Source organism: Myotis daubentonii, chromosome 1 (assembly GCF_963259705.1).
Source record: "Myotis daubentonii chromosome 1, mMyoDau2.1, whole genome shotgun sequence".
In the NCBI taxonomy this organism is placed as follows: Eukaryota; Metazoa; Chordata; class Mammalia; order Chiroptera; family Vespertilionidae; genus Myotis; species Myotis daubentonii.
Window position 1 is genome coordinate 2,216,338 of NC_081840.1, and position 20,703 is coordinate 2,237,040.

Consider the following 20,703-nt stretch of genomic DNA (forward strand, 5'->3'; position numbering starts at 1 on the left):
AAGATAAGATCCGGGGGCTCCCAAGCGTGAAAAGAAACACAGCACAGTAGGGAAGGCCCAGCACTCATCCCCATAAAGCCCCAGAGAGGGTCACGTGGCGGGTGGGGGTGGGCAGCGGCCCAGGACGGCACGGGGCACCCCCGCAGCCCAGAGTCCACTGCTTCTCCCTCCTCCCCAGACCCGAGGCCGGGCCTGGACTGGGTGCCCCAAGAACGGTTCCCCAAATCCAAGCCCAGGAAAGAGGTCCTTTTTGCCATGCTCCCCCCACCGCCCCGAATTGGAGATAGAGGAGAGCCTCCCCCAACTCCATTTCCACCCTTCACCCCTCCCCAGCCCTGGCCCCTCCCCGGTGCCCTCAGCCCCCCACCTCCCCGCAGGAGGCTGCCCCTCCGAACTGCCCGGGGCAGGACCTGCCTGGAGGGTGTGCAGGAGGGGTCAGCCGCGGGACAGGGCGCCAGGGATGGCGCCGGGGTAGCACTAGGCCCTGGGACCGCGGGCTCCGGGCGCACCTCGCGGTGGCGTCACGCGGCCCACCGCCCCCTGAGATCACAATCTAGGGGCCGGGACCCCGCGCCTCATCACCGCCGTCTGCGCACAAACAATCCCCCCAACAAACACCGGGGCGAGGACACCGGCCCGCGCCCGGCCGCCACCTCCGCTCCTCCCAGCGCCCCCGGGGCCCCCGCCCCCACATGGGGGAGTGAGTGCGAGCCAGGGCGCCCGCACCGCCGCCCCGCGCCCGCCAGCTGCCCGCCCGCGGCGGGGGCGGCCCGAACGCGCCCGCCCCGCCCGCGCCCCGCCCGCGCCCGCCGCTCCTCGGCTCCTCGGCTCCGCGGCGCCCTCGCCGGGTGCGTGCCGCTCGCGCGCCCGCCGCCAGGCTCCCCGCGCCCGCCGCCCGCGCCCGCCGGCGCCCGGCCCGCCGCCCGCGCTCCATGGCGGCTCCGGAGTGGGACTGGTTCCAGCGCGAGGAGCTCATCGGGCAGATCAGCGACATCCGCGTCCAGAACCTGCAGGGTAAGCGCCGCCCCCGCCGAGGGGCGCCGGGCGGGGGTCGCTGGAGCCGCTCCCGCCCCGCCGCCAAGCCCCGCCGCCCCGGCGGGTCCTGACCCCGCATCCGTCACCGGCTGGGAGGAGGGGGTGAAGCGCCCGCCCCCAAGCCCCCGCCGCGCCGGCTCCGGGGGTGGGGCGGCACACGTGCGTGGTTTGGGGGGTCCCCCTTTTTCTGCGGGGCGTCGCGAGTCCCCTCCGGCCCCCGCGGCGAGTTTGGAGAAGTTTGTCCTGGGCGCTGGGGGCGGCGGCCCAGGTCCGGGAGGGGAGGAGAAGGCGCGGCTCCGTGCGCCCCGGGTGAGTGCCCTCCCTCCTCCGTACCCCTGGGGCCGGGGTGACCGGGACGGCGCCCCCGCCGGCGGGCTGGGAGCAGGGGGCCGGGCTGATCTGGGGGTTCAGGAGGGCACCGCCCCCGCCGGTCAGGTCGTGCTCCGCCGGGAGCTGCCCCTCCCCTGGCCCGCGCTCCCCTGGGGGGGGGGGGGCGAGAGGCCCCGCCCACTGGGCCGGATGGAGTCCACCCCGAAAGGAGGCGAAGGAGAAGCCCAGGTGCCCGCCTCTGCCCAGGGCTGGGTGGCTCCGCCGGGGACGAGGCTCATCTGTCTTGCAAAGGAGTTTGTTCACGCTGGAAACTGAGCACAAAAAATATTTCAAGGGGAGAGTCACCCACATTCACCTCCTAACCCACCCGCTCAAACAAAGCTGCTCTGCCTGGAGGTGTATTTCCAATCTCTCTCTCTCTCTCTCTCTCTCTCTCTCTCTCTCTCTCTCTCTCTCTCTCTCTCTCTCTCTCTCTCGTACATGAACTTCGCAGAACTGGACAGAGTTCCACTTCCGGCCCCTCTCCGTGCACATGGACCTGGGCAGGGGGAGGTGCTTTAGCAGTTTCCCCCTCGGACTTGGGTTTCCGGAGGTTCCAAGGCTGGGGTGGCTCCCAGGGAGTAGGGAGGCCGGTACTGAGAGGTTTTGGGGGGTTGTTGCCCCTGCCCCCAGCAGGTGGCATGACTTTATGGCTTGGGGGCGGGGCAGGGAGCCCCAGCTGGGGGTGGCTGGGCAGTCAAGTTTAAACATTACACCCGGTGGAATGTTTCTGGGCCCACGTGGACCAGCTCCACCCCCAGGTTGGGCAAGGACAGCGCAGGCAGAGGTGACCTAAAGCGGAGAGGGGGGCGGGCCAGTGGAAAGGAGTTTGCTCTGAGCTCCCCCGATCCCTCTGGCTGTGATTTGTGTAAAAGGAGGAGGATCTGGCTGGAGATGTTGAAAATGATTCTTTTTGATAATGTGGCCGCAGAGCTGACACCCTATTCAGGGGGCTGGCAGTTAATACCTTTTGCTGAGATGGCATCTGTTTTGGGCTGTCAGGGTGTGTGTGTGTGTGTGTCTCTTAGGCAACTAGTGGGTGTTTAATAAACACCTTCTAATCAATTCTTGGTGCAGCTTCCTGCATTCCTCTAGGATCAGCTCCCAGTGTGAAGGGATGTTCAGCAATGTGAGCAGTTAGTTATACCTACTAGGTGTACTGATTAATAATGGCGGACTTTGTAATCAAAGAAAACAATCATTTCAAGAGAAACATCAAAAGTGCTTTATTCAAAGTAATGTCCATCGCTAGCTACACATTTCCCCATTTCAGGTAATTTGTGGATACTGTCCCAATAGAACTTTTCTTGTTTTGAGGAAAAGCCATTCAGAGACACAATTTTCCACTTCTTCGTATGATTTGAAGTGCTGCTCAGAAAGTGCGTGTGCCATCGATCGGAACAAGTGCTCCTCTGAAGGAGTGAGGTCTGGTGAATACGGTGGGTGGGTTAATACTTCCCAGGCAAGATCTTTTAATGTCTTTAACTGGTTTTGAAGTGTATGCTGGTGTGTCATCACGAAGCAAAATTACTTTGCTGTGTCTTCTGGCCCATTCTGGTCGTTTCACGATCAAAGTGTGGTTCAAATTGATTATTTGTTGTTGGTAGCAATCAGTATTAACGGTTTCACTTGGTTTTAGAAGCTCATAATGCACCACACCTTCCTGATCCCACCAAACGCAGAGCATTGTCTTCTTTCCGAAGCGATTTTGCCTTGCAGTCGATGTTGATGGTTGACCTGGATCAACCCATGATTTTGTGTGTTTGGGATTCTCAAAATAAATCCACTTTTCATCGCCAGTCACAATTCCATGCAAAAAAGACTCTCTTTTATGCCATTGAAGCAACATTTTACTGAAGACTTTTCGGTTTTCCATTTGTCTTTCGTTCAGTTGATGTGGCACCCATTTTCCTTCCTTTAAAATCTTTCCCATTGCGTGTAAACGTCGGAAATTGTTTGCTGAGCAACATTTAATCTTCCTGCAAGTTGTCTTTGAGTTTGACACGCATCTTCATCCAATAATGCTTGTCATTGTTGGTCTTCAAACTTTTTCGGTTGACCTGGGCGTTCTTTGTGTTTCACATAGAAATCATCACTTTTAACGCATTTGAACCAGCGTTCACAAGTATCTTGAGATGGAGCATGTTCACCATAAGCTTCCCGAAGTATACGGCAACTTTTTCTTCAAAATGAAGTAATCGATTAAAACTTCCCGCAAATGCTCTTTTTTTTTGGCATGAAATTCGACATTTTTAAGCGTAAAAATATCTATGATGTTAACACCTTCAGCAAATTTGATATATGAAGTTTTGAAGCTTGCTGTCAATACAACAAAATAGCATAGATATCAAATTGCGTATATATCAACATATGTGTAACTCCATCTATTGAAAAAAATCTGCATTATTAACTGGTACTCCTAGTAGAACTGTGAGAGAAGGCTTCGCCAAATGGGGATAATTTGATATGGGTCCTGAAGGTTGGATAGGAGTTCACTGGTGGGCTCCTATCTCTCAGTTACCAGTGAACTGTCCTCACTTTTAAGCAATGCCAGTTACAATTTGAGCATCAAAACCTTTGCCATTAAAAAAATAATAAGCTTTTAAACTTATGTATGTACTTCATATGCATCTTATATATGACTAGTGTCCCCATGCATGGATTTGTGCACATTGAAAGGAAATTAATTAGAAGAAATATTTTAATATCGCTATTCCACCTTTCTCTATAATAGAAGTGTCAACCAAATTCGTGATTGACAATGACAGATGGAAACACATGCGTGTGATTGGTGCCAGCAAGTTTTATAAGTATCGCATATGCGTGAGTCAACTTATTAGTAGCCTTTTATATATATAGATAAAATTGCTTAATTAGACCTGCTTTCTGATTTAGCTAAACTTTTTCCAGCCCAGTGAAGCACCCCAACTTCTCTTTCAGGTAATTGTCAGCAACACAGCAGTAAATATCAACATGAAGCAGATTATCATTGTAGATCACACAGGGAGAAAAAAGAGCAAAATATTTAACTGTAGCAGTGTTTGATTATATTCTGCGCAGTGAGAAAACCTGAAGTCATTTTCAAGTTCCTCCATTTCTTCTTTTCAGTTGGGCCAAGTTTCTAAATTTTCTAAATCTCCATTTTCTGGCTAATGAAAAGAAAATAGGATTCTACTGAGTCTCCTTTCTACCTACTCCAGGAATCAAATGAGATGAGGCGTGGGAAAACACTGCACGAACATTTGGTTAAACTGTAAAATGTTTGCACCTGGTTGTAAAACAAGTCGTGTTCCTGGGCGGAACAAGTTGTGTTCGGTGGGTGCGGCCTTGTTCATCAATTAGCCAAGGAGGCTAGTTGCTAGGGAGAGGAAGCGGGTGTTGCTATGTGACATCATTACCTGGCGCCCACAGCGACCGTTTCCAGGCTGGACTGGGATGTGGGCTGCATTTTGCACCATGGGGTCTCGGCAGCGTTGGCTGTGATTGGGTGGGGTGTCACCCCGGATGGTGGCGAGGCCTGTGTCCCACTTGGGGGAAGCCAAGTATTGGTTTGTCTGCACCATCTGTGGTGCTGTTTATTTTTAAATGGCCAGTGGGTGTCATGGCAGCTCCTGCGTTGAGCATCTGCCCCCTGGTGGTCAGTGCACATCATAGCTACTGGTCGGTGGGAAGGACAGACAGCCTTTTATATGAATAGGTTACATAGATTTATATAAAGCGCATTAATCTTAAGGATGAGCCCAACAAATTTTTACATGTGGATACACCATCACCCCAATCAAGATGCAGGAGAGTTCCACCATCCTGGGTGGGTGCCGCCTCGCCCTCCCCAGTCAGTAACAACCCCACACGCACACTAGGCAGCCACTGCTCTGATCTCTATTGCTGCTGTCTTGCCTCTGGAACTCTCCAGTACATTGACCTGGGCAGTGCGTGCTCTTTGACACTGGCCTTTTTTCTTCCCCGTTATGTCGGAGCAGTGGATCCACTGCTTGCTTGTTTCAGTACTCTTTGGGAGGGGGGAAACTGTAGAACTACTTTACCGAGGTGTGATGTACATATAATAAAATTCGCCTGTTTTAAGTGTATGTTTCAGTCATTTTTAGTGCGGCTACAGCATTGTGCAGACATCACAGCCGTCCAGCGTGGGAACATTTTCCTAACCTGCTGGTGCCCAGCCTGTGCCAGTCCCCGCTCCCAGCCCTGGGCCAGGCAGTGCACAGGTCCATCGTGTGCGCAGCCATCGGGGAGGGACATTCAGGGTGCTCGCAGTTCGGGCTACTGTGAGTGGAAGAAGCTGTCGGTCCCGGGCACCCAGCTTTGCTGCTCTGCCCGGCACCCCTGAGAAGGGGCTGGGAGAGGGAGTGGCGGCAGTAATCTGTCTTCTCTTTGTCTCCATTATTCCCTGGGCTTCCCTGTCTCTTGATTGGATGTTAGCAGACATGTTCTCTCCTTATCTCTGTGGTGCTCAGGAAGTCCCAACCGCAGGGCCACACCCGGAAGGCGCCCACGCCATGCCTAGAGCATCTGCCCAAACCAGCTGATGGGTGTCAGCAGGCCCTGATGGTCCGGGCGGTCAGCTCTGTGGGCGGTGGGCGCGGCCTTGTTCATCTGCGCGCCGTGGGCGGGAGCCGTCCGGGGAGCAGGAGTCCAGGCAGAAGGGGTGTCTTGTAAGCTGTGTGTTACTTGGAGCACCGGTGGTCGTGGTGATGGGAGGGCGGGCACAGAGGGAGTTCACGAACCTGTAATCATAGGGCCTCCATGCGCAGGCGGTAACTGCTGTCCGGGTCAGTCCGTTCCGATTCTTTTCACAAAGTTAGACTCACCCGTCCTGGGACCAGGTGCTGCCAGGGGCAGGCACGGGGACCCTGCATTTCAGGAAAAATGGTTCAGGAGCATACGGATATCTTTACCTCTTTCTCTCTCTTCTTAAAAAATATATTTTTTTGTTGATTTCAGAGAGGAAGAGAGAGGGAGAGAGAAACATCAATGATGAGAGAGAATCATGGATCGGCCGACTCTTGCTCGCCCCCTACTGGTGACCACAACCCAGACATGTGCCCTGACGGGGACTCGAACCGTGACCTCCTGGTTCATAGGTTTACGCTCACCCACTGAGCCACGCCGGCTGGGCTGCCCCTTTCTCTGTAGCTGTATGTGTACATTAACGTGGAGGCATCTGACCTCTGCCCAGCTGCTCATCTGAATTGTTTTCTATGGCCCTGAACTGTGCCCTTCCGCAGTCCACGTGGGTAGGATTGTGGCATCGCCAGATCACCCCCCGGGAGTGGGGTGGGGAGGAGGGCCTTCTGGCTGCCTTGGAGGTCAGGTGAGCCGGGAAGAGAGCGTGGCCTCCCCCGGGGCGGGTCACGCCGCTGGCCGTATGACCCCTGGGCAGAGGCAGGCCCTCCCTGTTGCTGTGTCCACTTGGTGGTGCATACAGAGGGCGTGAAGGAAGGGCTCCCTGGCAGAGCCCGCTGTGTCCCTCTGGGCAGAGGCCACCTCTGCCGCCTCGCAGTGTCCCTTGCAAGGAAGCGGGGTTGGCCCACGGCTGACCTTCCCTTCGGGGAAAACGGAATTGCAGGATGTGGGTGGCCTCCACCTGGTGGCCCGCCTCCCTGCAGCCACGTGGGGCGGGATGGTGGCCACGGGCAGCCGGTGACCGGGCTGCGCTGTAGGCGGCGAGGTGCTCCAGCTCCCCCCCTCTCTCCGGGACCTGGCTTGGGGGTCCCGCTGAAAGCGCCACTAGTCCTGGGTCAAAGGGCGGTGTCCTGGCGGGATTTGGCAGGTGCTCCTGTTCCTGTGACAGCCCCCTCCACCCCCGACCCTCGCAGCCCCTCTCTGTGCACTTAGCCAACATGCGCCAGGCCTGGCGCCCTGCGGACAGCGGTGCCAGGCGGGACTTTCCCTGCCTGTAAGGAGCTGGAGCCGGCGGGCGCCCAGCCAGGCCTGAGCTGGGATTTTCTGCCGCTGGCAGCTCAGCTTGGGGCTGTCTCCTGTTGCCCTGGTGCCGGCTGCTTTGGATGCTGTGAACTTTGACCTCGTTGTTCCCCGGCATCCAGAGCTGGAGGTGGATGGAGTGAGGGGGGGCTAGGCTCTGGGGGAGCCAGGGCGGGTGCCCACCTCTGCTGGCTGAGCCTCCCAGCCCTGCCTCAGTGTCTCCTTTAGAACTTTTAGGAAGCAGTACCTCTGGGTTAGCAGACAGGAGCCGTGTGTGTGTGTGTGTGTGTGTGTGTGTGTGTGTGTGTGTGTGTGGCGGGAGGGGGGCAAGCCCCTGTCTGAGCCGGCGCCCGGTGCTCACGCTCCTTTCCATGCGACCCCCAGCCTTCGAGGCTGGTGTGTGTTGCGGGAGTGGAGAGGTGACAGGACTTGCCCAAGGTCATGGACTTGGAAGTGGAGCCGGGATGTGAAACCAGGTCAGATCGAGCCCACGCATCCGGCGCACACGCTCCGCGAAGCCGGAGGAGAGCTGCTCGCCCGCGGCTGGGGGCTGGGAGGCCTCTGGGGGAGGCTGTTAGGTCGGACCCCCAGGGCTGAGCAGCAGCTCGGCTGCATGCACCCGGCGTCTGTGGAGAAGGAGGGGAGTGGTGGGGGAGCCCCGAGGCGGCTCAGCAGGGCAGTGCCTGTGTGGTCGAAAGGTCAGCCCTCGCCATGTTGCCGCTTCTTCCTTGCGTTCCACTGGCTCAGAGCCACTGCAGGCCTCTCTGGGTGCTTCCGACTCCCTAGGGACCTCTGATGGCTCCGGGCCTTGAGTCCCCTCCAGTCTACCCGCCACCAGCCCCCCAACACACGGCCCTGCTCCCCTTCACTGGGCCCTCCCCAGGACTAACAGCATCGTCCATGAATCCCGATGGACCAAAAGGTTGGGCTGCACTGGCTTTCAGGGTCAAGTCCAAGGCCCTCAGCCTGGCACGCCAGGCCCTCTGTGCTCTGGTTGGGGTGCCACCCCAGCCTCCTCTCCCACAGACACCCCCCCACCCCCCCACCCAGCACCCTGCCCTCCGGTTCCACCTTCATCCCTCCTGGCGGCCTGTGCACACAGCAGGGGCATCAGGGCGGACACTGAGGCCTCAGTGATCCCGCACCCCGAGCAGAGGCGCCCAGGAGGCTGCTGGCCGCTTCCGCCTCCCCTGGCTCCTGGGGGCACCGCGAGGGCGCTTGGAGGGCACAGTGGGTGCTGGAGGCTTTGGGATAAAAACCACAGAAAACCAAATGCAGAGGTTCCATGCCCTCCAGGAACTTGCTGCCTGGCAGGGCCCTGCCCCAGGCTGTGTGCTTGGCTCCCAAGGATGAGTCACCTTGGAGAACACTTTCCGCCTGGCCGGAGGCGAGTCAGGGAGCTGAGCTAGCTCTGGATTCTGCCCTCCAAAGCCATGTTCCAGGCGGCTCATCCCCAACCACGGGGCAGGTCGTGTGTGTGTGTTGGGGGGGGGGGGGGCGGGGGGGGGGGGCCCACAGCCAGGGCGCAGCTTCAGGCCTGGGTCTGCCCTGGCTTTGCTGCTAACTTGCTGTGGATCTTGGGAAGCCTTTCCCATGTGCTGCGCCTCAGTTTCCTCCTCTACAGAATGAGAGGGTTGGGCTGTCAGGCTCCAACAGGCCCCCTGGAAGGTGGCACAAGGACAGAGCTTGCCCACGGAAAGCCATCGCGTTCCGGTCCCTGGCACACATGGGCGGGCGGCGGTGTGGGCCGCTGGGCACTGCTGAGCGCAGCTGGCAGTGTTCCTGGATTCTTTCACTGTCAAGTGCTGGAGCCTCACTCCCCCTGAGGTCCTGTTCCTACGCCCTGCCTAAAACTAGAACCGGGAAACGAGGAGCATTCTTGGTTTGTTCTGGATCAATGATAGCTTCTGTGAAAAGCCCCTGCTCTGACCTAGCTGGGCACAGTCGAAGGTGCCCAGGGACATGGGGTTCCTGCCTTCACCATGGAGGTGCCTGGCGGGGTCCCTACCTTCACCCGCGCACATGGGCATGGAGGTGCCTGGGGGGGGGTCCCTGCCTTCCCCACGCACATTGGATGGAGGTGCCTGGGGGGGGGTCCCTGCCTTCCCCCGCGCACATGGGATGGAGGTGCCTGGGGGGTCCCTGCCTTCCCCCGCGCACATGGGATGGAGGTGCCTGGGGGGCCCCTGCCTTCCCCCGCGCACATGGGATGGAGGTGCCTGGGCACAGGTGAAGCAGGAGCCGGGCACCTAGACGGCCTGTCAGTACTGAGTGGCGTCCGCATTCCCGCGGTGGCCTGGGAAGAGGTTCCCACAGGATCAGTTGTTAGCACCGGAGCTTCTGCTGGCCTTGCCTCCAGCAGCCTCCCGGGAGGCGGGACTTCTGACCAGCCCCGGCCCGGGGAGGGGGGCGGGAAGGGGAGGGGGGCGGGAAGAAGAGGCCCTGATGATGGGCACGGCCCTCCCCGACCCTGGGACTCTCTGGCATTTAATTTTTGACTGAACAGCTGAGGCCCTGGGCAGAGCCCTCCTGCTCTGTCTGCAAGGGAAAGCGAGAAAAATAAAGTCATTGTCTCTTTAGTGGTTGAGCCATTAAAAGTAAACTCCCTGTTCCCATAGCAACCTTTTCTGATTGCTCCCCGATCTCGGCACCTCTGCTTTAAAACTGTGTCCGTCACAGAAGGACTTAGAGGCAGCGTCCAAGGTCACGCGTCCGGCTTTAAAAAATGTTTGCCGGGCCCTGGCTGGTTTGGCTCAGTGGATAGAGCGTTGGCCTGTGGACTCAAGGGTCCTGGGTTCGATTCCGGTCAAGGGCACATGACCGGGTTGTGGGCTCGATCCCCAGTAGGGGGTGTGCAGGAGGCAGCCAATCAATGATTCTCATCATTGATGTTTCTATTTCTCTCTTCCTCTCCCTTCCTCTCTGAAATCAATAAGAATATATTTTAAAAAATAGAATGTTTGCCATTTTCCCCCCTCACTGCTTCATCTCCTTTTCTTTTTCTCTTTTAAATCAGAGCAGGGATTGGCAAACTATGAATTGCGGGCCAAATCCGGCCCACTGACAGTTTTTCTGAATAAAGTTTTATTGAGGCACAGCTGTGTCCGTCCGTTTGCAGTTGTCCAGGCTGCATTTGTACTGCAGTGGCGGTTCCGTGGTGACAGAGAAGTACCCACAAGGCCAAAGTGCTTCCTCTCTCCCCTTTGTGAGCGTGAGAACCAGGCGCTCCCGGCAGGGCGGCAGGGGCCTGATTGGCTGAACCCGACTCAGGACACGCGACAAGGAGGAACGCGTGCCGCCTGTGCCACGGCCAGCCTTGTTTTCAGAGGGCTGACGCCTGCGTGGGTGGGCTCTGTCCTCGATTTAGAAATGGACTCTCCCACTGGAAGCCTGGCCATTCCATCAATAGCCCTTACGGAGTCTCCCCAAAATGCTGGGCGCCGGGATGGAGGGCTGAACGGGACACTCCGGGGGTCCCCAGGACACAGGGGCCGCCGCACCGTGCGCTGTGGGGAGGGTGTTAGGACTGAGGGGTGCACAGGTGGGTGCTGCGGGGGAGGGAGGGAGGCCCAATCCAGCTTTAAGGGCGGGGGGAGGGGCAGGGAAACATCTGGAATCACATGGGCAGGCCGTGTGAAAGCAGGGAGCGGGCAGTGTGTGGTGGCTGGTGCCAGGGCTGGGGCAGTGCCTGGAGGTGGTCCCACAGGTGGCCGTGCCCTTGGCATTCCCCCTCCTTCTTGCCCTCCCTGAGCCCAGTCATGCCTGCTGCACGGAGGTGATAGTTCACAGCCCCCGGAGGGTGAGGAAGAGCCGGGCAGGACCTGGGGGATTTGCAGAAGCCCTGGGGTCACTGGGGGTCTGATCGGGGGCCCTTTAGGGCTCTGAGGACAGGATGCCCACTCCTGCTGGCCTCTCCGGGGGCTCTCCACGCGGGCAGGGTCCTTTGCGATATTTATATCCCTCTGCTGTTTTGAACTATTTTTAATCCTCTTCGGGGTGACATACTTCAATAGCGGCGCTCTGGGGCCTTCTAGTGGAGAACTGGGGCGAGGGGTGGAGAGGGGGCACGGAGATGACCTGCCAGTTTGGTGGTGAAATGACGTAACCTCAGAGGGCGTCCTCCACTCACCTCTGCCCTCCGGGCCACCAGGCCTGGCCCTGAGTCCCATGACGCCTGTCCGCTCTTGCCCGCTCTTGTGAGCATCCTACCGTCATGGCTGGGACCAGGTTTCCCGCCTCCGTGCCCCCACCCTTGCGTCAGCCCTGCCGCCTAGAGATCTTCCTCTCTTCATGTCTCAGGAAGAAGCCTACTGTGTGCTCTGGCCCCTCACTTCTCCAGGCTTCCTGGAGTGAACCGGACGCAGCTGCACCCAGAGGTCTCCTGTTCCCCCCACAGGCCATGCCCTTTCTCCGCCCACCCGGCACCTTTGTCTGCAAGGCTCCTCCCGCAGGGAACGACCTTGACTGCCCCAAGGGTGGTCTCCCAGGACCCCGCCTGCGCCCGGCCGGGTGGATTTCACAGCGGCCTCCCCTGGACTCTCTGGGGCCCACCCCCGAGTAGGTCCCCAAGAGAAGTAGGTCTTCTCAACTGTTGGCCAAAATGGTGCCCCCCACCGATGACCACAGCCTAATGCCCAGAACCTAGGCATATGGTAGCTGACTTGGTAACAGGGACTTTGCAGATGCAGTTAAGTGAGTGATGCTGACATGGGGAACGACCTTGGGTTACCCAGGTGTTTGGTTAACACCAGCACCCCTATAAGAACGAGGAGGAGGGGCCGCGGGGGCGGGAGGTGTGCGAGGGAAACTGGACGGAGTGAAGCCGCCACGGGAGGAGGCCGTGAGCCAAGGCGTGCCGGCTGCTTCCTGCGGGAAGAGAGGAGGGAACAGATGCCCTCCTGGAGTCCCCAGAGGAACGCGGCTCTGCCCGCAAGGTGACGTGAGCCCGTGAAACCCATCTGGGACGGCTGGGCCATGAGAATCAGTTCTTGTTGTTTTAAGCCACTGAGGATGTGGTCACCTGTCACAGCAGCAACAGGAATCTAACGTGCCGTGAATTACAAGGGGCTCTTGTCTGCTCCTACGGGAGGGAGACACGTCTGGGAGGCATTTGCACAGCTGGATGCCCTTCAGGTTCCAGGGGCGTCTGATGGGCGCCCAGGGTGGGGGCACTGAGCCTGGGCTGGGAGTGCAGAGACCCGGGGCGGCTGCCTGACCAGGGGCAGGAGAGCAGGACTGGGGGACAGGTGAGGGGGCCGGCCAGGTCAACAGAGACTCTTTGCCCAGGAGTCCAAATGCAGTGGAGTGTGATCTGAGATACACACAGGACGTGGAATACCAGGAGCCGATGTCACAGGACCCTGCCTAGGCTCTGTGGTCCTCATCCTGCGTCACCCTGTGGCGACGACCACACCGCACGCCGTCTCCGTTATGTCATTTGATTCTCCCGTGACCCTCTGCGGTTGCTGTCATGTCCCCACTTTGCAGACAGAGACACTGAGGCCGGCAGAGCTCAGCCACGCTGCCTTGTCCCGCAGCTAGTGAGCGGACGTCTGAGGTTTCATGCTCACGCTGGCGTCTGAGACCCCGGGCCCCCACGCCCCATGGCACCTGCTGGAGGCTGGTCAGGACAGGGGGCTCACTTTCCTACCGGCGCCGGGACTGTGTGGGCTCTCCTCGGCACAGCCGGCTGGCCTGTGAGCTCGACTCTGATCCGAAACAAAACAAAACAAAACATGATACCTTCCACATCAAAGCTGAGGGCCTGGGCCTGGGAGGCGGGGCGTTGGCAGGCCTGGTGATGGCCTGTTGGGGGCCTGCGGGCAAGTGCCAGGAAAGGGCATGTGATGGCCTCGCTGGGCATTGGATGAAGGGGACAAGGCCCCACAAAGCCTGTGGGGTGATGGGCTGGCAGAGGAGTCGGACTGCGGTGACCCTCGATGCACTGTCACTGACAGGCGGGCACTGCTATCTGCGCTGGCCTGTTTCCCTGTGGGTTTGCCTGAGGGGACCAGAAGCCCCCCTGGGTTGGGTGCTGGGCCTGTCCTGCCCACCACGGGTCCTTGGTGCAACCTGTTTCGTCGCTGGAAGTGAAGAAGGGCCCAGCCCACCCTCCTGCCTTGGGCCCCGCGAGTGTTTAGTTTCCCTGTGAATATGAGTGCGCAGTCACAGGGCAAGGCAGAGCCTGCACCGCTACTGGGACCATCTGGCCGCACCGGTCGGAGCCGGGGGCACCTTCTCTGTGAGAAGGAACAATCCCAGCCCCGCTTGGTGGGTAGAACTCTCGGGGATGTCCAGGTCTTCAGCAGTGTCTGTGTCTGTTGCCACGTCACACATACCCATAGCTCCCCGGGTTTGCAGGACAAACTCTGGGTCCCCACGTGGCCATTTGCTGCGGGCATCGATCGCTGGCAGGTTTTCTGAGCCGATGATGTCGGTGCTTTCCTCTGTGTCTGAGGAACATGCCCTGGCACTCAGTCTTGCCTTTTTGGTTCTGGGCTCCGGTTTCTTGCTGTGGAAGGTGAGGCTGTCAGGGGCACCAGGTAAATTCCGTTTCCTCTTCTTGAGCCCGTCGGGCCTGGGCCTGCTGCCCGCCACACCTGGGCCTGGCGGCCACCGGGCCCGTCCCCGGCACCTGGGATTCCCCTCACTGTCTCCTGGCTCAGATCTCCAGTTCCTGTTTCCCTGGACGGCTCAGCCCCTCGGATGCAGGAGCAGCTGCGTCTGAAGAAAGGACGCCGAGGGAAGTGCCCTGAGACCGTGCACGCGGGAAAATGACTCCGTTCTCCGCTTCTCCATTGCTGGACCAGCCGGCACCCAGTTCAGGCGGGAGTCGTTGTCGCGGGCCCGAATGGTGGCGGGGTTGTGGTGGGGGAGAGTGGCCCTGCCTGGTCCTTCGTGTGCCCGGCTTTGTTCTCTCTGGAAGGAATAAGGTCCCGTTTTTGTCTTCAGCGCCCGAGACCTCAGGGTGACCGCCTTGTGCTGGTCTCTTCTCACCCATTAGCTGAGCAGCATCTGGAACCGTGCCCTGTGGCTCTGGGAAATGTTCTTGGGCTATTCCAGCATGATTTCTGCTCCCGGGCTGTCCCTAATCTGCCAGAACCCCTTTATCTGGGTCCTGGTCCTGGCGGACCGGTTCTCTAACATTCCTACCTTTTCCATTTCACAGCCCTTTGGCGTTTTTCTCCACTTTCTGGGAGATTTCCTCAGTTTCCCACTCCCTTTTTTATCTACCACGTTGTTCATTCACACAGGCTCCCTGGGGCTGAACTGGCTGGCGCGAACTTTTCAAGTCGAGCTGTGCTTGTGGCCAGATTCAAGTTTATCCTGCCCGAGCCGCCTCAGACCAGCCAGGCCGACTTTTCTCGATCTTCCAGATGTCTGCGTGGGTTGGCTCACCCGGGGGGAGAGTGCCGTGGACACGCCCTTTAGATATTCCAGCCACGACCAATCAATCCGGCACCATCCAGGTCCCCTGAACGGATGCCCTTTCATCCCGAAGCCCTTGTCGAGCAAACACGCCGGTCAGTAAGAACAGAACAGACCCCGGAGCACCCGCCTGGCCGCAGTGGAGAGAGGAGGCGTGTGCCGCCGGGGGCGGGCTTGACGTTTCGCGCCGTCACGTGTGGCTTTGGAGCGTGAGCCCATGGACACGTCCCTGTGCAGTCCGGCTCTCGTCGCTCTGTAACGGGACTTGCATAATAGCGACGCCCGCCCGGGGTTGTCTGGAAGAGTCAATGAAATCGTGAATGCTGAGTGTCCAAAGCTCATCAGGGCATTGGGATAAATGTTTCTATAAAGTAGAAGGGGAGCCCTAGCCGGCCCAGCTCAGGGGATAGAACGTCAGCCCTTGGACCGAAGGGTCCTGGGTTTGATTCCGGTCAAGGGCACCTACCTCGGCTGCAGGCTCCTCCCCGGTCCCAGTAGCGGTGCAGGCAGGAGGCAACCAATCCACGTGTCTCTCTCACATCAGTGTTTCTCTCTCTCAGTCTCTCCTCCACTCTCTCTAAAAGTCAATGGAAAGATATCCTTGGGTGAGGATTAACAAAATAAATAGATACATGAAGGAGGAGGGGAGTTTCTTGGGCACGGTGGTCAAGAACTTGGTAGAGATTCGGCTGACTGATGTGCATGCGGCCATCTGTTAGTTCCTGTATGAGGTCCGGTGTAGTGTCTGCACTCGGATAACATTGTGGAGCCCACGGCAGTAGCTGATAAGCCCTCCGTGAGTTGTCCGGTGGAGGCTGGGGGTCCATTGGAGATAGGAAGGGTGATGGGTTGAGCCACCCAGCAAGGTCCTGCAGCAGGACTGGAGTTGGGTGGGGATTGGAGGAGGCGGGGAGGGGCAGGGTGTGCAGGCGGGTGAGTGAGGCCGTGTCTCTGAGCCACAGTGCAGAGAGGGGATGGGCTGCGGTCCTCCCAGGCGGGAAGAGGCCTGGAGGGGCGGTGGGAGCGGGTCCTTGTCAGTAACGGGTGGCCTGTGGGCTCATTTCCCTGGCTGCCCCTCACCCTGGGCCAATCAGCAGGGTGACGTGTATGCAGACGAAAGGGGGAAACCGCTTCTCCAAAGAGCCGCCTCCGCTCTCGGCCACACTGAGCTGTGATGACGATGGCGTGTGTCCCTCTCGCAAGAGGCGCTCTGATGCGAAGCTCCGGCTTTGAGGCTCTTGGAAATCAACAGTGGATGTGATGGTTGTTCTGTGAATCGCGTCCATTGTAACCGAATTCTCTCCGGTTGTTGGAAAAACCCGGCGGAGCAGCCTGACCCTGGGTGACCCTTTTGGATTATCCTCCAGAAAGTGACTCATGTGTCAGGTGCAGATGCTGCAACTTTTAAAGAAATATGTATCTTTATTGATTTCAGAGAGGAAGGGAGAGGGAGAGAGAGAGAGAGAGAGACAAACAGCAATGATGAGAGAGAATCATGGATCGGCTGCCTCCTGCACGCCCCACACTGGGGACGGAGCCCACAAACCTGGGCATGTGCCCCAATCAGGAATCCGACAGAGAACCCCTGGTTCGTAGGTGGACGCTCAATCCCTGAGCCACGTCGGCCGGGCAATGCTGCCACTTTATTTCTGTTTTCTCTCTGAGTCAGACGGATCGGAGCCCGCTGATTTCGGAGTTAACGTCACCAGCAGCCTCTTGCATGTGTGCTTGGTGTCAGACAGGCGCCCAGGCCCCGGTCAGAGGTGGTCCCAGCCTCCCCCACGGCGGGGCCTCGGTGCCCACAGTCCCACTGGGATGGGGGGACAGCCGGATGGCGGACTATCGTGTCTGGTAACGGGACCCCACCGGGTGCCGGGGAGGACCTTCAGACGAGGTGGCAGTTCAGGTTGAATTGCGAAGACTGCCTGGAGGGGGAGGGCGACGTTCCCTGCAGAGGCAGCTGTGGGCCCAGGCGCCGAGGTGGGCGGAGCGTGGTCAGGGACGCGGCTGCCCCGACTGGAGCCCATAGAGGTCGCGTCAGGGGCTGTGCCAGGCCTGAGCCCAGGGCGCAGAGCCCTGAGCCGCCGCGTGAGGACGAGTGTGTCTTTGGAGTTGCCAGTAGGGCTGCTGGTTTTTTCCCACCCGGCCAAGCCATAGACGGGCTGTTATCACAGGGGCCGAAGGGTTTTCGATTCGCTTCCTTTAACATAGGCTCAGCTGCATCGACCTACGACCCAGGAGGTCACGGTTCGATTCCCGGTCAGGGCACATTCCTGGGTTGTGGGCTCCTGTGTAGATGTGTATGTTCCCTCATGTCCCGCGTGGTTCAGGGTTCAGGATCTGGAAGAGGGGCCGCCCACAAATGAAAGAGACGAGACAAGAGATACATTGGAAATTGGGGACCAGGTGAGAGCCCATCCCAAGAGGATGGACTCCGCTTGTGCTCAGGCCTCGCCATCTTTTTATTGAGTTTGGGGTCCACCTATAGCCCTTAGGCAGGCAATTCCAGGATCGGGCAGACTACCTTATCAGTAAGGATTGACATGACCATCTGGTGGGGAAGTTGCTTCAGCTACCATTGTCTGGACTAAACAGTCTGTGCCTAGCCCTGACCTTTGCCAGGGCTCAAGGGCCACCAGCCTTCCGGCTCCTTGTCCACACCTCTCTGCCAGTGAAGGCAATGGGCGGCTTCCCACAGGCTCCATCCCTAGTAGGGGGCGTGCAGGAGGCAGCCGATCCATGATTCTCTCATCATTGATGTTTCTCTCTCTCTCTCTCTCTCCCTCTCCCTTTCTCTCTGAAATCAATAAAAATATAGTAAAAAAAAAAAAAAAGAATAAAATAGGCTTAGCTGTGTGGAGGTGCTCCCCCCCCCCCCCATAGCTGTTAATGTAAAAAAACCATTGAAACCTGTAAAGAATTTTTGTGAGTTTATTTGAGCCAAACTGTCGACATATGCCGGGAAGCAGAACCTCAACGAATTGAGATAGTGCTCCGGAGAATGGCGGGGTTACATCTGTATTTATACATTTCAATCAAAGGAGGGACGTAGGTGGGTTACATGAAATTCATTGGTGACAGACTAAGGAGGAGGGATAAAGCAGAGCAGGGAAACCCCTGGGATTGGATAAAAAGTAAAATGATGGACACATGCTTAGGTGGGTGCAGGAACAATTAACACGATGATGAAGGAATCTGTGGTGTCTGTCCCGGGACCCAGAACATTAGGTTGTGCCCCAGGGGCTCCAGATAAAGGGAAGTCACAAGTTACCCAGACATTTCAAGGGTGTGTTATCATAGATGCAAAAAGACAGACAGGCTCCGTTAAGGTGAAGGTTGACCTTGTCAGTGAAGGTACTGGCCTAGGACGTAACTGCCCACCATCACTGCTTTTAGTTAAAGTTTAATTTCAGACCATCCTTTGTGGTGACTTTAGGTCTCTGAGTCTGCAAGACGGCTATGCAGGCCTCCCTGAGCCTGTCAGGTCAGCATGTGGCCCCTTTCGTCCACGTAGCCGTGGGTTGGCTCAGACGCTGGCCCATGGCGTTGGGGGCTCCTGTTTCGTGCTCCGTGTGTTTGGGGTACAGCAGGTCTCGTGCCCTGTGCCTGTGTCCTCCCTTCCCCCATGCCCATCTCTCCTTGCTTTTTCCTGCCCCTTTCCCAGTCCAGGCAGATCTTGTTGTAATGTACCCCGCGAATCGCAGAAGGACGCCTCAAGAAGTCGAATTAAAGAGTCACATTTATTGCAATCCGGGACTACGAGGGGCCATTCCCAAATCTCATAGTGATAAGATGGTGGCAAAACCAGACTTATATAGGCAAAGATCACAAAGGTATTGGTACATCTCAAGGTTTGGAATGAGGAACCTGGTTTGCAAAAAAGCAGTTTACAGAAGCAGAATTAAGCATGTTAATTATACGTTTGGGTCTGGGGGGGGGGGTGTCACTGAATTGACAGAAACACATTATCTAGAGCCCTCGGGTCTGGAAAGAGGAACCTAGTTTGCAAAAAGCAGTTTAAACAGCATGTTATAAACACATTATCTAGACCCCTTGGGTAACCTGGGTTACACTTAGGCATGTTATCTAAATTACAGTTTTGGGTCTAGAGCCCTTGGGTAACCTGGGACCACTGAGTTGCCAGGAATTCATTATCTAGAGCCATCGAGACAATTTAGAGTAATTTCGCTGTCCTGGTCTTGGGACCACTGAGTCAACTGGAACGCATTCTCTGTGGCCACTAAAACAATTTAGGATAATTGTGCTGTCCTGTTTCCCAGGTACAGAGAATGTGCTTTCTAAAACCAGTGAGATCACAATCAATGGGATAGTCATTCAACCTAATGGGATGATGTATACAATTCAGAAAATCAAAATAACCTGTCCATACTTCAATCTGCCCCTCCCGCGCCCCCTACCCCACCCCCCCGCCCCCCAGCAGAGGGACCGCTCCCTCCCAGCATGACTCTTCCGGGTGGGGGCTGATTAAAGTGTGGACGATGGCGTGGATGACGATGGCAGTAGGTTCCCCACCATATCACCAGCATGTCCCATACTGAATACCTACTATGTGCCAGGAACGCTGTTTGGGGTGATAAGATATCCTCTATCTTCAATGTGGTGGTTCCGTGACTTTGTTCATCAAAACTCACAGAACTATACACAGGGAAAGGGTGACGGTCTGTGTGAGTTGCGCCTCAGGAAACCTAAGGCGGCAGGAGAGCGGGGACCGCCGGTGGCTGAGAAGCTCCCCGGCCCACCTGTTTGGTGACACCGCGTGTCCATTGAAACTGGCCCGCACAAAAGGGGCTTTTTTCTGGCTCTGTGACCACCGATGCAAGTCCGCACCGTCTCACTGATCTTTGAAATCTCTTCCCCATAAAAGCCACAGGAATCCCACTGAGCCCCGGGCATAGATTTCCCTTGTAAATGAGACTTTACAGACGCCTTTCAAGCCCAGTAAAGTGAGACCTGCCGGGGGAGCCGCAGGGAGGAGTCCGACTGCCACCCTTTCAATCTGGCCCCGCGGGCACCGAGCCCAGGGTGCGTCCCCCCTTACCCCCCCCCCCCCCACAGCGCACCAGCTGGCCTGCCTCTACTTTCTCCCCCTCTGAGAGGCAGACCTGGGGGAACTCGGACTCAGTCTTGATTAGAGTCAGCTGTGAGTTACAGAAAGTCCCGAATAACTGTGCCCTAAACATCTGCATTCTGTACAGACAGTTCAAAGCTGGTATGGCAACTGTGAGGGCCCCGGCTCCCTAGCTCAGAGTACTGCCATCCCCCCGTGTGGCTGTGACCTCGTGGCCAGGAGGGCTGCGAACGCTCCAGCCATTACGTTAAGTTTCAGGCAGCAGGAATGAGGAAGGGACAGTCAAGAAGGGTCCAGGGTGAATGCTAGCTCTGCTAATGCCTGTGGCATTTCCGCTTGCACCTGTTGGCTGGCACTTGGTCCTGTGCTTGCGAAGAACTGTGAGGGAGGCTGAGAAGTCGTCTGTAGTGCCCACCTTAGCACGGGTGGTTCTCCTTCAGGGAAGGAAAGAGAGAACAGGCCTTGGGGGTGGGGAAGACAGCCAGTAGTCTCTGCTAGAACACCCAGTGCTGCCATGTTTTTGCTCTGGAGCCTTGGACCAGTCTCCAACCTCTTTCGGTCTCAGTTTTCCTTTCTGTGAAACGGGCACAGTGACGCCTTTCTCTCTAGCTTGTTACGGAGACTAAAGAGAGAATGTGGATATGACCCTTGGGGCGCTCCGTTTCCCATGATGACCGTTTCTAGGACTCCCACTGTGTTAGCTACGCGTGGCGTCTGCCCTCGGTGTCTCGGCTGAGCGGCACTGTGGAGAACGCCGTAAAGAGACGACACACTTTGGAGTCACCCAAGTCCCAGTCATCCAACCGTACATACTCCACCCTCAACTCCGACAGGCCCGCGGC

The 20,703-nt window shown here is 57.6% G+C and overlaps 1 protein-coding gene across 2 annotated transcripts in view; it reads left to right on the forward strand.

Annotated features, from left to right (window-relative positions):
* Positions 1-817: 817 nt before the first annotated feature.
* CLMN (calmin) overlaps positions 818-20,703 on the forward strand; it is a 90,816-nt gene continuing 70,930 nt past the window's right edge. Inside the window, exon 1 of one of the 2 annotated variants that reach the window (XM_059685876.1) lies at positions 818-1,014. In XM_059685876.1, the coding sequence (XP_059541859.1) occupies positions 933-1,014 (82 nt within the window). In that variant the 5' untranslated portion in view covers positions 818-932. The remainder of the gene's footprint in view (positions 1,015-20,703) is intronic. The other variant, XM_059685875.1, reaches the window with a different exon arrangement.